Source organism: Mus pahari, chromosome 1, assembly GCF_900095145.1.
Source record: "Mus pahari chromosome 1, PAHARI_EIJ_v1.1, whole genome shotgun sequence".
NCBI classification, from domain to species: Eukaryota; Metazoa; Chordata; class Mammalia; order Rodentia; family Muridae; genus Mus; species Mus pahari.
The window spans coordinates 89,710,732-89,728,210 of NC_034590.1; the positions used below are offsets into that span (position 1 = coordinate 89,710,732).

Here is a 17,479-nt window from a genome sequence, read left to right on the forward strand (position 1 = left end):
ACACTGAGAAGGTATGGAGAAGGAATTAATGCTACACTGAGAAGGTATGGAGAAGGAATTAATGCTACACTGAGAAGGTATGGAGAATTTGGGAAGTCAGGCCATGAAGACTTTATCCTCTTTGAGTCTGTTTCCATTAGTTCAAAATCCCTTTGTCCAAACATATCTCTATATAGCCATTCATTTTTATGTAATCTAAGCCTAAACCTGAATTTTCTTTGGGAATCTGGGTCATTTCACAAGGTTCCCATAACATGTAGCTTTGGTTAAATACATTTGTTTTTCTTTTGTTAACCTACCCTGTTATGGCATGTTGACTATGACCCTTCTGGTAGGTCAGGGAAGGGATCACACCTTTTCTGCCTCCACATCTTTGTCATGGGAGGCTGCTCTTTTATATATAGAAGGATGATCAGCGCCATCCGTGGCTTCTTATCTACCAATAGCAAGACTTCTCAACTTCATTCCCACTGCTCATTAGAATGTAATGTGAACTACATATGTACTTTTAAGGTTAGCCATATTAGAAGAAGATCAAGAGACAAAATCATTGACAGTTACTTATTCCATTCAAAATATTATCATTTTGAGTAATGAATATTTAAAATTGCCAGTTGTCTGGATGTGGTGGTATATACTTTTAATCCTAGCATTTGGGAAGCAGAGGAAGGCAGATCTCTATGAGTTCAAGATCACCCTGATCTATACATCAAGTTCAAGGCCACTCACAGGTATAAACTGAGATTCTCTCAAAACAAAACAAGCCAAAATTATCAGCTACTTATATTCTTTTTTTTTTTTTTGGTTTTTGGTTTTTGGTTTTTGAAGACAGGGTTTCTCTGTGTAACCCTGGCTGTCCTGGAACTCACTCTGTAGACCAGGCTGGTCTCGAACTCAGAAAACTGCCTGCCTCTGCCTCCCTAGTGCTGGGATTAAAGGTGTGTGCCACCACGCCCAACTCTTTTTTTTTTTTTCTTGATAAGCTTTTAAAAATCCAGCCTGTATTTTCAGGTTCCAATACATTGAACCTAGTCTAGCTCAGTAGTGACATTTGGCTTGGCTCCTGCCTTGAAGAGCACTAGCCCAAAGGATTGAAACAAAACAAAACAAAACAAACTAGCCAGGCCTATCCTTATAATTTGAGCAACAGGTAGAGTGTGGCCTCGGAACACAGTTTTCTAAGTGGATTCCCCTGTGATGCAGTTGCAGCAACCCTAGGTGCCACGCCCTGAGGACCATGAGCATCTTCCTAGGTACCATCCAAGTTGTCTAACAGACTTACGTTGAGGTAATGTAAAGTCTCTCTATCTATTGCTTTAAAGCAAATAAAATTCTGAACATCACTGTGTTTAAAAATAGCATTGGAGGGGCTGCAAGATGACTCAATAGAAAAGTACATTCCATACAAGCATAAGGACCTGAGTTCAGTCCCCAACATCCAAGTAAAAAAAAACAAAAACAAAAACAAAAAAAACTTGTAGTGAGTTATGACGGTTCTCTTAAAGTCCAAGCACTGAGGAAGCAGAGACTGGAAGATCCCTGAGGCTCACTGGCCAGAAAGCCTAGCCTACTTGGCTCCTAAGGAATGACACCCCAGGTTGACATCTGGCCTCCATTTGAACAAACACACACACACACACACGTACACCCATCACACATCTCTATCCTCATACTCCCAAATATACATATGGCCTCCCTCCTCACAAACACAAGTAGAAATAAAAATAGCCATTCAAATAACACAAATTCTCACAGGGCACTTGGGGAGGGAGAAAACAAAGAGATCATTCATCATAGTGTGTTTCCTTGATTTTAGCAGTTGGAGAATCACTCCTTGTTTGCTGTTTGTGGAAACTGAGGCCCATAAAGGCTCAGTGATTGCTGCTCCAAGTACTTAGAGCTGGGCAGAGTCTCGGGATCACAGTTCATTTTTAATTTTCCTTTGAAATAAAATCCCTGACTCTTTTTCTAGTCCCCACGACAGCAGAAAAAGAGCTAGCCACTTGACTAAGTCAGCCCAAGTGGGGTTCATTAATGGCTAATTCACCTTGAATCAGGAAATCACAGTGACCCCTGAACCAAAACCCATCTGGAAGGAGGGGAAAACCCTTACTTATCAACACATTTGCCGAATCCATATTCCAGCATGTTTGCGAGGCACGTGGTCTCTGTGGGCTTTATCTCATAGCCAACAATGTCACTGATCTGCCAAGAAAGGAGAGGAAAGGAGAGGTGGCTGTGTAACATAGTGCTGTCCAGTAGAATGGCTACAAGGATGGGAAGCTTTCTCATCTGCCTTGTCCAGTGTGGTACCACTAATATCCCGGGAGGCTGCTGAATACTAAAACTGGGGCTGGTGTTTGAACGACGGGACTGTTTGTGTTCAATTCATTGTAACCAGCTCACAATCAGTTAAATGGTCACATGGAACTGGTGGGTCTGACATTGTAGGTCTGGGGGTCCCAGAGGCTGTTGCAGAGCCTCACTCTTTCTGCTTTCTTCAGAGTTTGTCTTCCTATCGAGTCACTAGCACCCAAAGTCTGGGGCACAGCCTCAGTTGTACTTCAGGGGCCTATGGAAAGCTCAGCCTGTGATCCAAGCTCAGTGAATGTCTGCTGAGTAAGGGGGATCATCTGTCAGACATGCTCTCCAGAGCTCTGAGCTGAGAAGGATTCCCCTTTGAAAGCTCTCCCTACACTGGGGGTTGTGATCCCAGCTACTCAGGAGTCTGAGAAAGGAGAATCAAAGTTTCTAGCCTAGGCTATAGAGTGAGTTCAAGGCCAGCTTGGACGGTTTAGAGGGATCTTGTCTCAAGATTAAAGCAAAAGGTTAGTCATGGCACAGTAAACCATAGTGCCTAGACTTAATCCCAGGACTCTCAAGACACAATAGAATAAGAAAAGCTCTCCCTGTCATCTCCAGACGGGGCTATTTGTCAGGATCCCCACTTGGCTGGTGTGATACTTCTGGCTTACTTCTTCAGTAAAAATACTCCTAAGAAAGACCTGAGCTGAATTTTGCCTCTATTAGGCTGCCAGAGGATTACAAAATGGCAGAGCAGAGAGGAGTGTGAGCACCATGCCACATCCTCTCTTCCCCTGTGCCCTTGGCACCTGACATTTGGTAGACACCAGTAAGTATTTATGGAGGAAAAGCCTGATTAAACTAGAGAACTCAACTGGTTTCCAATCTGGGTTCTGGGGACCTCTGGAGGATCAGTATGGTAATAGACTAAAAATAATGAGCATTTGTTGGGGGTTCATTTTGAACAATATTGTTTCAAGAGCTTCAAGCACTTGTTTTGGTCTTATAGTACCACAGATAGCATGTAATGTGTTACTTTGCTTTACATCCCAGGGATCTGAACTGGAAGAAAGATCTTGTCTAAGACCATCCAGTTAAATAGCAGAATTGGGATTTGGATCCAATTCTGACTCTAATACATGTTTTCCACAAAACTCTAATGTCTCCTAGAGGATTGTTATGTAAAATTGTTTGTGTTGTGCTCTGAACAGCTTTGGACGAACGTAACATTTGGCAGAATTTTCCAGAGCACAATCTGCACGCGTGTTCCTTGTAACCGTGACCTTTCTCTTATTGCAAATGTTTGCTTATTTAGTGTGTGTCTGTGTGTCCATCTGTGTTTGTATATCACACACACTTGGATATTGTGGTACACACGTGGAGGTCAGAGGACGTTTTGTAGGACTTGGCTTTCTTCTTCTGACATGTGGTTCCTGGGGCTCAAACTTAGGCTGTCAGGCTTGGTGGCAAGTTCCTTTACTTGCTGCTCCGTCTTGTTGACCCCATTTATTCTTTTATACACTAAAATACAGCAACAGTCTGACTATCTATGGGACAAATTACAGTTACATAAAGCACTTAGCATAGTAACTGGCCCACAGTGAGGACTCGGAGATTGGCAGGGTTTCTGAATTCTTTTTTTTTTTTTAATAATTATAAATATTGACAAGACATTTGTTTCTCTAATTTTAAGATCCTTGAAGTATACTGTCTATGTAGACACTAGTCCCTTATGGCCTATGGCCTCTGAGAATCTCAAACATGGCTCATCTGAATTGAGATGTGCTTTGAATGTAGAACCAAACATTTCATACGGCCGATTCCCAAATTGGTGTATACATAAATAATAGCATATACTAGCTTAGGTAGCATGTATCTATAAAATTTATTTTGCTCATTTCCTTTTATTTAATATATAAAGTATGGATTGGGGATGTGACTTAGTGGAAGAGAACTTGCCTAGCATGTGTGAGTTACTAGACTCAAACTTCACTACTGCAAAAAAAAAAAAAAAAAAAAAAAAGAAAAGAAAAGAAAAGAAAAGAAAAGAAAAAGTTGCAATCTTTTAGTGTGGCTACTAGAAGCATCAGTATGATGTGCAGCTGGTTCTATTCTTAGGGACAGCACCTCTGAGCTTTCGGGCCAGTTTTGGTCCATAACACTGGCTACCCTTTAATGTGATGTGTTTCTTTGACCCGTCTTGTTTTAAATGAAAACAGCAAAACCTTGTTGATAGTTAAAGTCTATAAGTCAAGCACAGGTAGTAGTTTTTGCTGTGAAAGTTCAAATGGTCAGAAGCCACACCCAGCCGTCCTGGGACCCAAGAAGATCTGTCCTCAGGCCTTGAGAGATAACAGGTGGCTTAGTTTTTGGAGCCTTTGCCAGAACCAGAATCTATGTAAATAGGTCTCCTAAGCGAGGTATTAAGAAGATGGTGGTTTTGCCAGCCTGGGCCTGTCGCAGGTGTCTCATCCTGAGTGGAGACAATCCATAGTGTATCTCGTGACACATGTCCTTTCTTACCTGCTCAGCCTATTGGGTACCCACTTTAGAGACTCACTCCTTCCTTCCTGGGGCCACTATTAGTTTTAGTTCCTGTTTTCTTCCTCATTTCTAGGGGTGTCTAACCCTCATGTCATCGATTGACTTAAGCCAAACAGACCCGGATTCCAATCCACTTCTGGTCCACTAACTAGCTACATGACAAATTACTTAATATCTCAAAGGGTTGTTGAGAATGAAATGGGAGAATTCAAATAAAGTGTGCAACATAATGTCTGGGGTCTATACCTGAGCAGAGAGTGCCTAGGGGTGGTTGGGTTAGTGCTTACTCGAGGACAGCAAGGGAACAGAGGACACACGGGAGAGAAGGAATGGAGACCCCTGGAGTGGTTTTTGGTTTTAATAGTATTTGATATCATTGAGTTGCTGGGGTTCCAACTTAGAGGCTCCTACATGCTAGGCAAGCACTCTATGACTGAATTACAGCCTTGGCTCTAAGAGATGTTCTTTCCACAATAATGAAGACATTTTGAATAGTGCCATGCAAGGAGAAATCTGACACTCTAAGAGGACACCTGTTCACCCAGCATTCTTAGCTTCCCACATAGGCCAAAGATCTAGGCCATCCACATTCATAGGGTTAGAAGCTCAATGAGCATCTGTAGAGCCAGATGTCCTTTGCAGATTTCCTTTAGGGAAGTGGCCCATGTAATGACCTCTCACCTGCCTTCTTGCACAGCATCCCAATCCTTGCTGGGGTCCTAAGTCCCCTGCTTTGCTGTGATATTGAAGACAGCTTCTCCCTGTAGACAGACCCTGAACTCATGTAGCAAGACTCCTGTCTTCCAATAGAGATCGGCATGCTCTCATTCACAGGCTTAGGGGTCCATGCAATATATTGTATGTTGAGAGATTGGCTCCTTCCAGGGACCAGAACCTCAGTCTTATGCATATTTCTGAGAGGAGAATCTGCCTGTGTCAAGTTGGCCACATTGACACTCCACATAGCAACACCCCAGTGGAGCATATTTCAAGGCCACTTGAATGTGACAATCACTTTAGAAACACATCAAGTCTTCCTTTTTGGGTTAGTGTTCACACCACACTTGTCACCCTCACACTTCATTGCTTATAAAAATCCTAACTATTTTTAGGAGGGATATTTATTACTCTAATTTATAGGCTTAAAGAGCTTAAAGAGTGCAACTTCTTTGTTTTTTTATTTGAGACAGGCCTCACTCTGTAACCCAGGTTAACCTGAAATCTACTATGTAGCCTATTTAAGCTTCTCAAATACTGGGATTCTAGGAATATGTTACTAATGGACCCAGTGTACCAAACTCTTTCTGAACCTAGCCTGCTCAATCAGGAAACTGCTGAAAGCAACCTGCACAGGGATCAACTGGACTCATTCTCAAGGTAATTCTTTTTGTGTGAGGAGGAATCAACGATTCTCCATTGTGACTGTAACCACTGTCTATAATATTTACACCCCAGTAGTGGGTGCCCAACAAAAAGCATCAAATTGTTCATGAGGCGGGACATTTATGTCACTATCCACCCATTCCCTTCCTGAAGGTCAGCATGCCCAGTACAATCTTCTTGGCCTCAAGTAGATTCTCTTTTGTTGCTTTCCCAGGGATCCCAGCATGGGACTACACCAAGAGCGACAAGACAAGAACCTGTTGCCAGTGCCGATCCTTCATCCCGGGGTTGCAGGCGATGTTGAGGATGGGTATGTGCTGCTTGAACTTCTCAATCTTCAACTTGACATTCTCTGCTAAGCGCCTGGGCGCAGGCACATCGATCAAGGTCTTGGTCAACTTGTAGGTTGTCCTCCACATATTCCCTATCTCCTCTGCAATTTGCTCAGCATTCAATAAGTAGAGGGGGCCTGGAACCAAGAGAAGTTCAGGTTGTGATGGAGATGCTTGTCATGTGATAATTCTCTGGACTTGAGAACAGTGTTAGTTGTACTGAGATGAGCTGAGGTTCTGGGCTTGGCTCTGGATTGGAAGGAAGCCTCTGCTTAGCCAGCCAAGCCTTGTCCAGACAGCGATACTGTTATCTGCCATCCAAGGTAACAATATCCTCCTGGAACTGTGACGGTGGAAAGGTTGTGAGACAGTATAAACAAAAGGCAAATTTCATGCCTGGCTTACGATGGATGCACACTGGGGGCAGGGGGAAGGCTAGTTGTTTAGTTTTAAATAGTCATTAAATTCGTTTTAAATGTGATCTCGATAGTGTTAAAAGGAGTTTCAAAGTGTTGTGAAATAACAGTTTGAGGATGGGAGCCCTCTAGAGTTCTAAGAATTTTAATAGAAGTTTGAAATTTTTAAACCAACAAACAAATACTAAAGAATGTGGCTCAGTGTGTGCAGCGAAGGCCTGTGTTTGAGTCTTCAGCGCCGTGTTAAAACAAACACCAAAAATCAAACAACAGAAACAAGCTGGGCGTGATGTCATGTGCTGAGGTAGGGGAGACAGGTAAATTGTGGAGACTCTCTTGATAGCCAGTTTAGTCAAGATGTGAAGATCCAGGTTTAGTCATCAACCTTCTTTTCCCCTGTCTTCCCCCTGTCCCCATGCCCAGAAATTTTAAATGTTTGACACTTTAGTTTTTAAAGTACATCAAAACATTAGTTTCTTTCAGGGTGGGCAGGTAAGGAGTTTTAGCATTTGGCTCTCACATTCAGCCCAGATCTTCCCATGGTACTGCTTGTACTTCCTGTTGGAACATTCTAGATTAGCATTACTACCTGCATTATGATACAGCTAACTGACTCATAAACATCCCCAAGTCCCCAAGGCTGCCTAGATCGAATGCAACTTAACTACTCACTTACCATGTCTTAGCAGCACAGTGTTTTTGTCACTAAAACTTACAAGAAAAGTAGGTGCTTTCAAGAAAAGGTAGGTGCTGGCAGAGTAAATTGGCACGGAAGCCCCTTCCAGGATGAGAAATGGCCCCTTCCTCCTTCCTTATGTGTCTATTATGTTCTGTTGATTCTGCCCACTCCCTAGACCCCAGAGCCTAGAGTGAAGGGTAGATGTTAGATGCCCCCATAGCACTCGGGCTCTTCTTAAAGCAGCACCACCAAGGAACAGTTCTCAATCCCTTTCCTGCTTCTTGGAATCATCAGTATGACAAAAACTCTGGGCATAGAACTGATTTAAATCCCTTAATAGGTCTCTTGCTTTTGGGTTCCTTATCTCCCCCTTGTTATTACATCTGAAAATATGTCTTTCTCAAGAGGGGGTTGGAATCCAAAGAGCAAATCTGGTTTTAGAGTTGGCTGGGGAGACCCACATCCCCACCGCCATCCCTGGTGCCCAGCAGGGCCAGAACTTGGTATACCATTCATCCACTCCTCTGACTTGGTGCTGAACTCATAGGCTGTGATCCACAGCTGCTCATAGGGAATTTTGTTGACCATCAGGGCTTGAAGAAGAGGGAAGGAGCTCTTCTCCTTCTCCAACAGCTCCTCTTCCTTGTTGATCAACTGTGAGGAAAAAGAGGAGGTTTTCTGTTGGATAGGTGGTTCTCTTGGACCCTGGAAACCTCTGTAACAAGTTCCTCAGCCCCAAGAAAGCCACGTGGAGGAGGCAGATGTTCATTCAATGGACAGACTTAGCAAGAAGGTCCTTCTGCTGCCTCTGAGAGCCATGGTACCTGAAGTCTAGCTTCTAGAAACTGATAATGTGATGCTTTCTCTATCATCTTTGTTCCTAACACCCAGTAGACCTGCATACATGTTCATAATTTCTATATAAAATCTACTTGTTCATATGACTGTTTATAAGTCTTCTTACATTAACTTGCTTCAAAGGTAAGAACTTCAGTGTTTAAAAACAAAATGAAACAACTTGTTAATTGACCTTTGGAGAAAGTAGATTAGTGGCTCCAAGTCTTCCCCCACCCCCTACTTTAAGTGGGGCTAGGGACAACAAATCCCAAAGGTTTGTCCTAGGCATTAACACAACTATACAAAGCCCTTGCCACACCACTCAGCACATAATGGATACACAACAGGCATAAGCAGTTACCTTGCTCTAATGTCTTTGGGTGCTTCATGACTTACAAATATCTGTTGAAATATAGGCAACATGTGGGGAGAGGTAGCTGAACATGCTCAAGAGAGGGTGGGCCAAGCACGTAGTGCTGTGTACCTGACAGCTGTCTTATGCATAAACTAAGAACCAAAATGACCAACACTTAGGGTCCCAAGTCCCTATCACAAAGTTTCAAACCTCAAATTCTGTCAGTGCCAGATCTAGGTTCTTGGAGAGGTCATGAAGCTTTTCCACATTGTTCTTCATTTCTTCCGTAGTCATCACTTCACGTTTCCTGAACATTTCCAGCTCTTTGCTGTAGCCTTCGAGTCTCGACTCAAATTCTGAGCACCTGACAGCAAAGAAAGCCCATCATATCAGAATCTCCCATTTTCTGCTCTTCCCAAGTTATCATCCTGGGAAGAATTTCTCATTTTGACACTTTCCTGCTTCTGCATCTATCTAAAGACAAGCAAAGAAGAAATAAAAACAAACACAAGTTAAACACCTATGATCCATGGAATGGAGATGAGCTGGCATAAGCCAGTTGGTGACTAAACGTGTTGAGGAAATTTTCCTGTTCAGATAAATGCATGCTCAGATATGTATTTTATGCATTGTCTATTCATTCTACCATTAGATACTTATTATTGAGGCTTGATATATCCCAGAACTAGACATCAGAAAATTATCTTTAAAGTATGCTATTAATATCTATATCCTCTTGGAACATTCATTTTAGTTGGGAGGAGAGCTAAACAATTATGGATTAGTGAGTGAGTCGGTGGATGGATGGATAGATAGATGGATGGATGGATGGATGGATAGATGGATGGGTAGGTGGGTGAAAGGATAGGTAAACCCCTAGATATAAAGACGATGAATAAATCTATAAAGACACTTCTGATAGAAACAAATGCCCCAAGGAAAACAAAGCAGAGTGAACAGACTGCCTTGCGTTATCCACTGTAGCTGGAGTGATTGGAGAGGTCTTCCCAGATCTGTCTACCCCATCAATATGATCAACAAATCTGATCTCAATTTGTTTCTTCCTTTACTCAGTTTTAGTAGGTGATCTATTGTTTAGTGACTAGGATCTAGAGCCAGGATTGCTTGCCTCAAATGTCCAGATATTTAATAGCTACATGGTCTTTGGGCACATCACTTAAATTCTCTATACTTCAGTATACAATGAAGAAAAAGTATGAACTTAATAACTCTAATATGACATCACTCAGTACTGAGCTTCATTTATCACAATCACTATACAAGTTTTTCTTCTCATTGACTAGAAAGTAAATCTATACATTTTCATCATTAATTCCACATGTACCCAGCAGTTTCAGAGTGTCAGGCATACAGACAACAACCAATATTCATTGAATGAGCTTGTCACCAAGAACAGCACTAGTGATGCCCATAAATTGTGCTCTTAGGTGCTTAATTCTATAATGGCAATTTTAAATATTCTTTTAAAATACTTTAACTTTAAATATTTCTTTTTCCTCATAAGAGTACTTTAAGAGGGTTACTTTTCAAGTGATTCAGTTCACGTTTCATCCCTACTTGCACCATGTGGGAGGCAGACTCTGGTATGACCCCTACATCCTGTCTCATACACTGTATAATTGGCTCCCTCGAGTTTGGGCTAGATGTGGTAATTCACTTCTTATAAACAAAACATGACAAAAGGAATGGATTGTTCCCTCCGAGGAAGTTTACAAGAAGGTTAGTTTCTGTTTCCTTTGTTTACTCTTTCAGTCTTACTCTGAAGGAAAGCTACTCCCCTGTGAAGAGGCTCATATGGTGAGGGATAGAGAGTCAAGGGCCAATGATGTGCTCAAACCTGCTAATAACCACGGAACAAGACCAGAATTAGATGTCAGCCAGTGGAACCCTCAAATCAGTGTACAGCCTGGGCTAGGATTCTGAGTCCAGCTTTACAGAAGACCTGGCACCAGAGACATACAACCAGACATACAGCTGAGTGGCTCTTGGGAGTTCTGACCCAGAGACACTGAGAGATAATTCCTCCTTGTTTGAAGATGCTATGTTGTGTTATGTCACAATAGATATCTAGTATATACAATTATATAATTTCTGCTCCTTATAATTTTTTTCTGAGTCCTGAAACATGGCTAGTTATTAATGAATGTCTAAGAATAGATGAGAATAAATATTGTAGGATTTTTGATATGCTATTATGGATGGAAACCCTTAGAAAGAGTGTCACGTCTCACTGACCTTCTCTGCAAAGCTGATTAACTGAAATTTCAGTGATCGTGGAGAGGTTGAGATACTGCAGGTCCCAAAGTCTAATTATAATTTCTCCTGGGCTATCTTTAGCTCTCTTGCTCACCTCTGGGTCTTACCTAATGTCCTTGTGACTCGGCTTTTTGGAATGCATTACCTTTGCAGACCACTAGCTTCTGGCCACCAAATGCCAAGACTGATGTCAGCATCTGGGCTGGCAACACAGATTTTTCTGCTTTTGCTATAACTCATCTGCCTGATGTTTCCGCCAATGTATCTGAAAGTGCCTCATTTATAACTTTTTGTTTGTTTGTTTGTTTTGCTTCTGTAAAAACTTCATCAGACTGTTAACAGATGGGAATACAGAGTTTAGGGGTAACCCGAATCTATGCCCAAACATGGGCACTAGTTTTTAGCTTCAGCATAAACTCTTCTTACCCCCTGTGAGGTAGACGCTGCATTTTCATGTTGACATTAACTATCTGCAGAGAGAGAAAGTGAGAGACACACCCTGCTGGTGAATCAAGATTATTGCTTATTCCATTATCTCCGTATTCAAGTTACTCTTCTATTTGAATTATGCACTAGGTCATGTAATTTCTATGTAAGAATTGATGTCTGCTTTTCTTTTCTTTTCCCTATCTGAGTAACCACCTTTGAACCACTGATTCCTCCCATCCCCAGTGTGTTATTAGCCAACTTCAAATTAGACAATCTTCTAGCCTGTGGAGATGTGGCTTCATCCTCTGCTTAATCATCACAGCTCTTGTGCTACCTTGACCCTTCTTGGCATTCTTCACATGGTCTAGGTGACCTCTACTATTAGGAGAGCAAAGGGAGAAGTCAGGATGCTGCTGGGAGGCCAGACAGATAATGAAGGATGGGATTGCACCATGTCTTACTGACCCTGATATGGTGCTGGTGGATGAGCGTGCAGATGTAGTGGATAGACTTGGCCAGATACATCTTACAGACCTGGGCCTGAAGCTGCCTCTCCAAGAAATCCTCAGTCTTCAGGCCTACATATAGTCCAGTTTCCTCATGCAGCACCCCAATGCTAATGGAAGGACATTGCCCTCAGGAAGACGCCCTGGGTCCTATTAGTCCAGTATCATCAGCTTCTGGAAGGCCTTGTGAGTCTTGGCCAAGGTAAATTTGACCCTCCAGACCTCATGTTTGTCGCATTGCCTATGTTTGCCAATCAACTTTTCTGATTGGGATGCAATTTCTCAAAGAGTCTCTGTGGGGTCGCATAGGTTTTATGGCAAAACAAGCATCTTGGTGCCACTAATATTTTTTATTCTAACTGATTAACATTTTCATTTACTTTGTATTTTTTTCAGTTTTCCTCTGTGCATGGTATGCATGTATGTTGGCACACATATACATGTATACATGCATGTGTGTGCTCGTGCATGTGAAGCCAAGATTGATGTGAAGAATCATCTTGGATTTCTCTTCTGCCTTATTCATCAAAGCTGGGTTTCTTAATCAAATCCTGAGCTTGACAATATGAGTCTGAAACGAAAGGTGGCTGCCACCTTCTGACATTTTATATGACTTCTGGGGATCCAGATGTCAACGTGTGTGTGTGTGTGTGTGTGTGTGTGTGTGTGTGTGTGTGTTTGTAGTGAATTGTAGGAGCATGTGGGCATTAGAGTACAACTTTCAGGAGATGAATCTCTCTTTTAACCACATGTTCTAGGGATTGAACTCAAGTCATTGGTGTGGCAAATATTCTGAGTCATCTTGCCAGTTCACTTTTCTTTCTATTGAATATGGTCACATATTAGTAGCAAGATGAAATCAACTTTTAAGACCTCATGGGAAACAGAAGAAGGTAGACAAGCACAGTAAAAAACATCTTAGAGGTATAATCAGAAAACTCAAAAGTTGTCACCAAACAACCCCGTTTCTCAAAAATAAATAAATAAATAAATAAATAAATAAATAAATAAATAAATAAATAGAAAGGGAAGCATAACGTCCAGGAGATTCATAGAATAAAAGAAATTGGAGAGGAACAATGGAGTGCAGTGTTGTAGCCATTCATTATTCAGTTTCACATTCAAGTAAGTAGAACACAAAAGGAAAACATATTACACCCTTTCTGGTCCCAGGTTGGGAAATCTTTGATACCTTTCTACTGTGGTTATAAAATGAAATGCACACTCATTACTGAGACCTTAAGAGTCCATTTCTCTGATTTTATAACTTCTGCTGAACTGCCATCCTTTGAGCAAGTCCTGCCACCGGGGAGCCGCTGCCCAATGCTGTCTATGATGTATTTAGCTCTTTCCTTTTCCACGTCTTCCCTCGGATGCTTCTCACCAAGTATCTTCCGGAATGAGCCCTCCTCTGACTGACACCAGGTACAACCACCATGCAGGTGCCTGCCCATTTTCTTCATAGAACATCTACATGTTCCCACTCTGTCTTCCATTTTCCCTTCCACCTGTCACTCACACAAGGGCAGGGACTCTGAGATGACCAATGGCAATGGACCACAGAGGGGGAAGGGGGAGAAGGGGGATAAGGGGGAGAAGGGGGGAGGGGAAAAGGGGTAAAGGGAGGAAGGGGGGAAGGGCCACTGACCTTTGCCACCCAGTCTTTTGCTTGATTGTCTGAGCTGCTTACAAAAACATCCCGCTTTGGTTTCTTTTTGATTTCTCTTCCCAGCCTTGGTTTATTTTATTTTTTTGTAATAAGCTGTTATTTTAGACTCCTGAAGGCATTAAAAGTATCCTAATTGTGAACAAGTTTCACCAAAACCTCCAGCATCTGCCACCAGAAAGTACAGTGCTGTGCCCAAGTCCTTGGGGCTTTTTGTGAACCCATTCCCTCGGCCATCTTCCCTTCTCTTTCCAAGATGCCAAAGGATCTTCCACTATACTCCATGGTAGAGTGTAGCTCACACTCGTGTGTTGTCCACCATTTGTACTCAACATTAAATCTACAATGAGCAAGATGGGGGCAAGGTGTCTACACAGCTACAGCTGCAGCATATCTTTTTACATCTCTGAGTCTCTAAACACTGTATCTGCATAAAAGAGAAAGACCTGAGAAGAGTAGTTATGATTTTTGCTAGAGGACAACAGTACACAGACATGGTGACCACATGAAAATATTACCATGATTGTCCTTTGTGATTTTGCATAATGGCTTAGCACAATGTGCTTTGTCGGGGTCCAAGTGAAATAGAGGGATTTAATGGCAGTGCTTGGCCACAGTTCTGGCACAAAATGAAATTCACTGTGAATAACAAAGTAAGTAGTCAGGCAGTAGTGGCCCATGCCTTTAATCCCAGCACTTGGGCAACAGAGGCAAGTGGATCTCCAAGTTAGAGACTGGTCTGGTCTATAGAGTGAGTTCCAGTATAGTCAGGGTTACACAGAGAAACACTGTCTTGAAAAAACAAACAAACAAACTTAAAAGCTTGAACTTAGGACTCCTAACAGGAGTAGACAACAAGTTGGGTTTTAAAAAGTTTTGCTTTGAGTCTACAAAGTCTAACACAGTATGTTTTAAATGCTGACTCTTCAGTTGGTGGTACTGTTTTGGGAGTCAGTGGAACCTTTAGAAGTCCAGGTCTAGCTGATGGAAATAGATACTAGAGGTAGCCTTTGAAGGTTATGGCCCAGCCCCTGGTCCTTGTCCTGTTCTCTTTGCTTCGCTGTGTAACATGACGTGAACAGCCTCCATCACACACTTCTGAGCAGCTCTGCCCTACCTTGCCTCCATAATTGGCTCTTAAATTCTCTTAAAGCACATGCTGAAATAAATCTTTATTCTCTTACATTGTTTCTTCCAAATGAGTGGTCATAATGCAAAAGTGCCACCACAAACAACAGAAGGTTAACTATCTACTAGCACCAAAGGGAAGTGTTATGACCTCTGTGGCCAAGAGGACAAAAAGAACTGGAACCACAGAAGAGCAAGCATTGGCATTCAGAGGGATGCTTGTAATGGTGCCCAGGGCCAAACAGGGCAAGGGAGGGGAGGAAGCCCTTTGATCATGTTCCAGCTTCCTGAAGGACTCACCATTGCCAGAGCCCAGCCTAGATCCAACAGACAATGGAACAAGGGGCTGCAGACTGGAAGTAATCCTCTGGGAAGGCTGGACAGCAGCAGGGGGTAGGAGAATGCTTGACATTAAACCCCAGCACATGGCCATTGTTCAGCCTCCCTCCCTCAGGTTTGATATGGAACAATGGGCAGTCAATATTTATGGAAGGGAGACCTGAGATGAGCTGCCTCGTGGAACGTCTGTTGTTAGAGTGCAGCACAAGCTGATAAGTTCAACAGAGAGTCCCTGCCCGGACTCCTCCTACACTGCAAGTAGCACTGTTTCTCCTCCCAAAGCTGGTCCCCGCACATGTACTTCCTCCCATCATACCCCATACTTACAGCAATAATCTTATTTTATTAAGGATAGGGTCTTTCTATGTGGCTCTGACTGTCCTGGGACTCACTATGTAGAGCAGGCTGGCCTCTGACTCACAAGCACCCTGCCTGCTTCTGCCTTCTGAAGGCTGGGATTAGCAGCCAGCCACCATGCCTGGTTATTACTGATTAAGGTAACAACAGCACACCCACAATGTTTTGGAGATTAGAAAGCATTTCTCAGCCAACAGAAGTCACTGTTAAAGGGGGAAGAAGCATATAGTTTTGGAATGCTCACACCGTGCACATAATCAGCACATCTTACCCCATCCCATCAGTATGGTGAGGTAGACTCGGGTATACCCTGCCTTTTAGATGACAGATGTGAAGCTCAAGGAAATGACAAAACATCATGGATTTCTTCACCTGACTATCAAAAACTGGCTTTACTTTCTGGTTAGCCTTAACTGTGCAAGCCTGGCAGATGCTGTATATGTCTGCATGGGGGGAGGTGGATACTGGAATTCCTTGTGTTTTTCCATAAAATTCCTATTTTTTTTTCTGAAAATCCAAACTGCTTTGAAACATAAACCTATGAACTTAAAAAGAAACCAGTCGGTCCAGCAGGCTAAGTTTTAGGATCTGAAAGATGGTGTCTAGAGTTAGATAGGAACAAAGCTTCAGGTAGAAAAAGTGTTCTTAGTCTTCTGTGTTTCTTAGTCACTGGGTCAAAACATTAATGTCATAGCCAGATACACACTCATGTCTTGAACGGAGGACAGCACATAGTAAAAGTCCATTGTGAGTGCCTATGGCACAGAATGAAGAGAGACACATTTTACAGCTACATTAGCACTGAACAGGAGCCGCTGCAGAACAGACAATGACTCAGCCCCCCACCATGCCTCCATTCTCCCTGTCCTGATAGCTCACAGCACCGGGTCTCCAGGCCAAGGCTGACACTTCTGCTCTCATTCCCGCGGAGGTAGTTATTATAAGCTACTGTTTTGTCTTTCTCTGTGTGTACCATTCTCGCTTTTCAAACCAGGGAGGAGGGGCTTATTACAGTGAAGCAGTGAGGGAGAGCTGACTTCCTTCTCTATCAAACCTCTCAACCATTGCCCACACACCTCTGTGGGGACCTCTAGAAAGAACCAGAAATCTTCAGAGTGTATGGTTGTTTAGAAAACCTGGTCTCGTTCCCAAAGTAACCCCAGGCTCTCCCTGTACCTTTTAATGAGGTCCATCTCTGCCTGATCCCTCTTGCTCATGAGCAGATTTCGACTATGTTCAAAGACATCTTCTATCTGGTCAGGCCAGAGGAACAGGTTGCTGTTCAGTTTGATATCCTCATCTGAAAAACATACAGAGTCTGTTGCAGGGTGCTGTTGAGGGTGTGGGGAATCAATTCAGCAGATAAAGGGTCATCAGAAGTCCCACTTCTGTGGGGTGGCAGTAAATGAATGGGTTCCTAGGGGTGAACGAAAGCCAGTGTTCACTGGGCACTTACTAGAGACCATGCTAGCATGCAGGACATTATTATTCTTATTTTTTCAGATGGGAAACAAAACAGTGAGTTTACATGGCCAGGGTTGCACTGCTTGATGACAGACTTCAAGTCCAAGCCCAACCAATCCAATCCCAAGACCTCTGCTCTAACCATTCTGCCTGGTTGGCTTCTGAGAACAGTTATAAACACAGGATGAAGTTCCTCTTCTCTACCTCTTAGCACCTCACTGCATCTGCAAGAGTGGCAGTGACAGTTTCAATGCTATACATACACCAAGTCCATCATAGCTCTGGTTAATGGTGTCCTTGTGGACTTAGGAGGTAGAGATCCACTGAGAGTCTGACATGTCCCCATGTAGATGAGGGCATGTCTGAATGTATGAGTGACAGCTTAGACAATCACTTTTCATTCCCTGCCTCTGTCAATGCTCCATAACACAATACAGTTTGGACCATGTATTTCATAACTATT

At 42.7% G+C, this 17,479-nt stretch overlaps 1 protein-coding gene across 2 annotated transcripts in view; it reads right to left on the minus strand.

Annotated features, from left to right (window-relative positions):
• The window catches only part of Dnah3 (dynein axonemal heavy chain 3), a 169,146-nt gene that overhangs the window by 129,657 nt on the left and 22,010 nt on the right, over nucleotides 1-17,479 (minus strand). For both annotated transcript variants that reach the window (XM_029547398.1, XM_021201455.1), the window contains exons 15-19: nucleotides 16,729-16,852; nucleotides 9,061-9,214; nucleotides 8,168-8,312; nucleotides 6,489-6,700; nucleotides 2,114-2,205 (exon numbers count right to left, since the gene is read on the minus strand). In XM_029547398.1, the coding sequence (XP_029403258.1) occupies nucleotides 2,114-2,205; nucleotides 6,489-6,700; nucleotides 8,168-8,312; nucleotides 9,061-9,214; nucleotides 16,729-16,852 (727 nt within the window). The remainder of the gene's footprint in view (nucleotides 1-2,113; nucleotides 2,206-6,488; nucleotides 6,701-8,167; nucleotides 8,313-9,060; nucleotides 9,215-16,728; nucleotides 16,853-17,479) is intronic.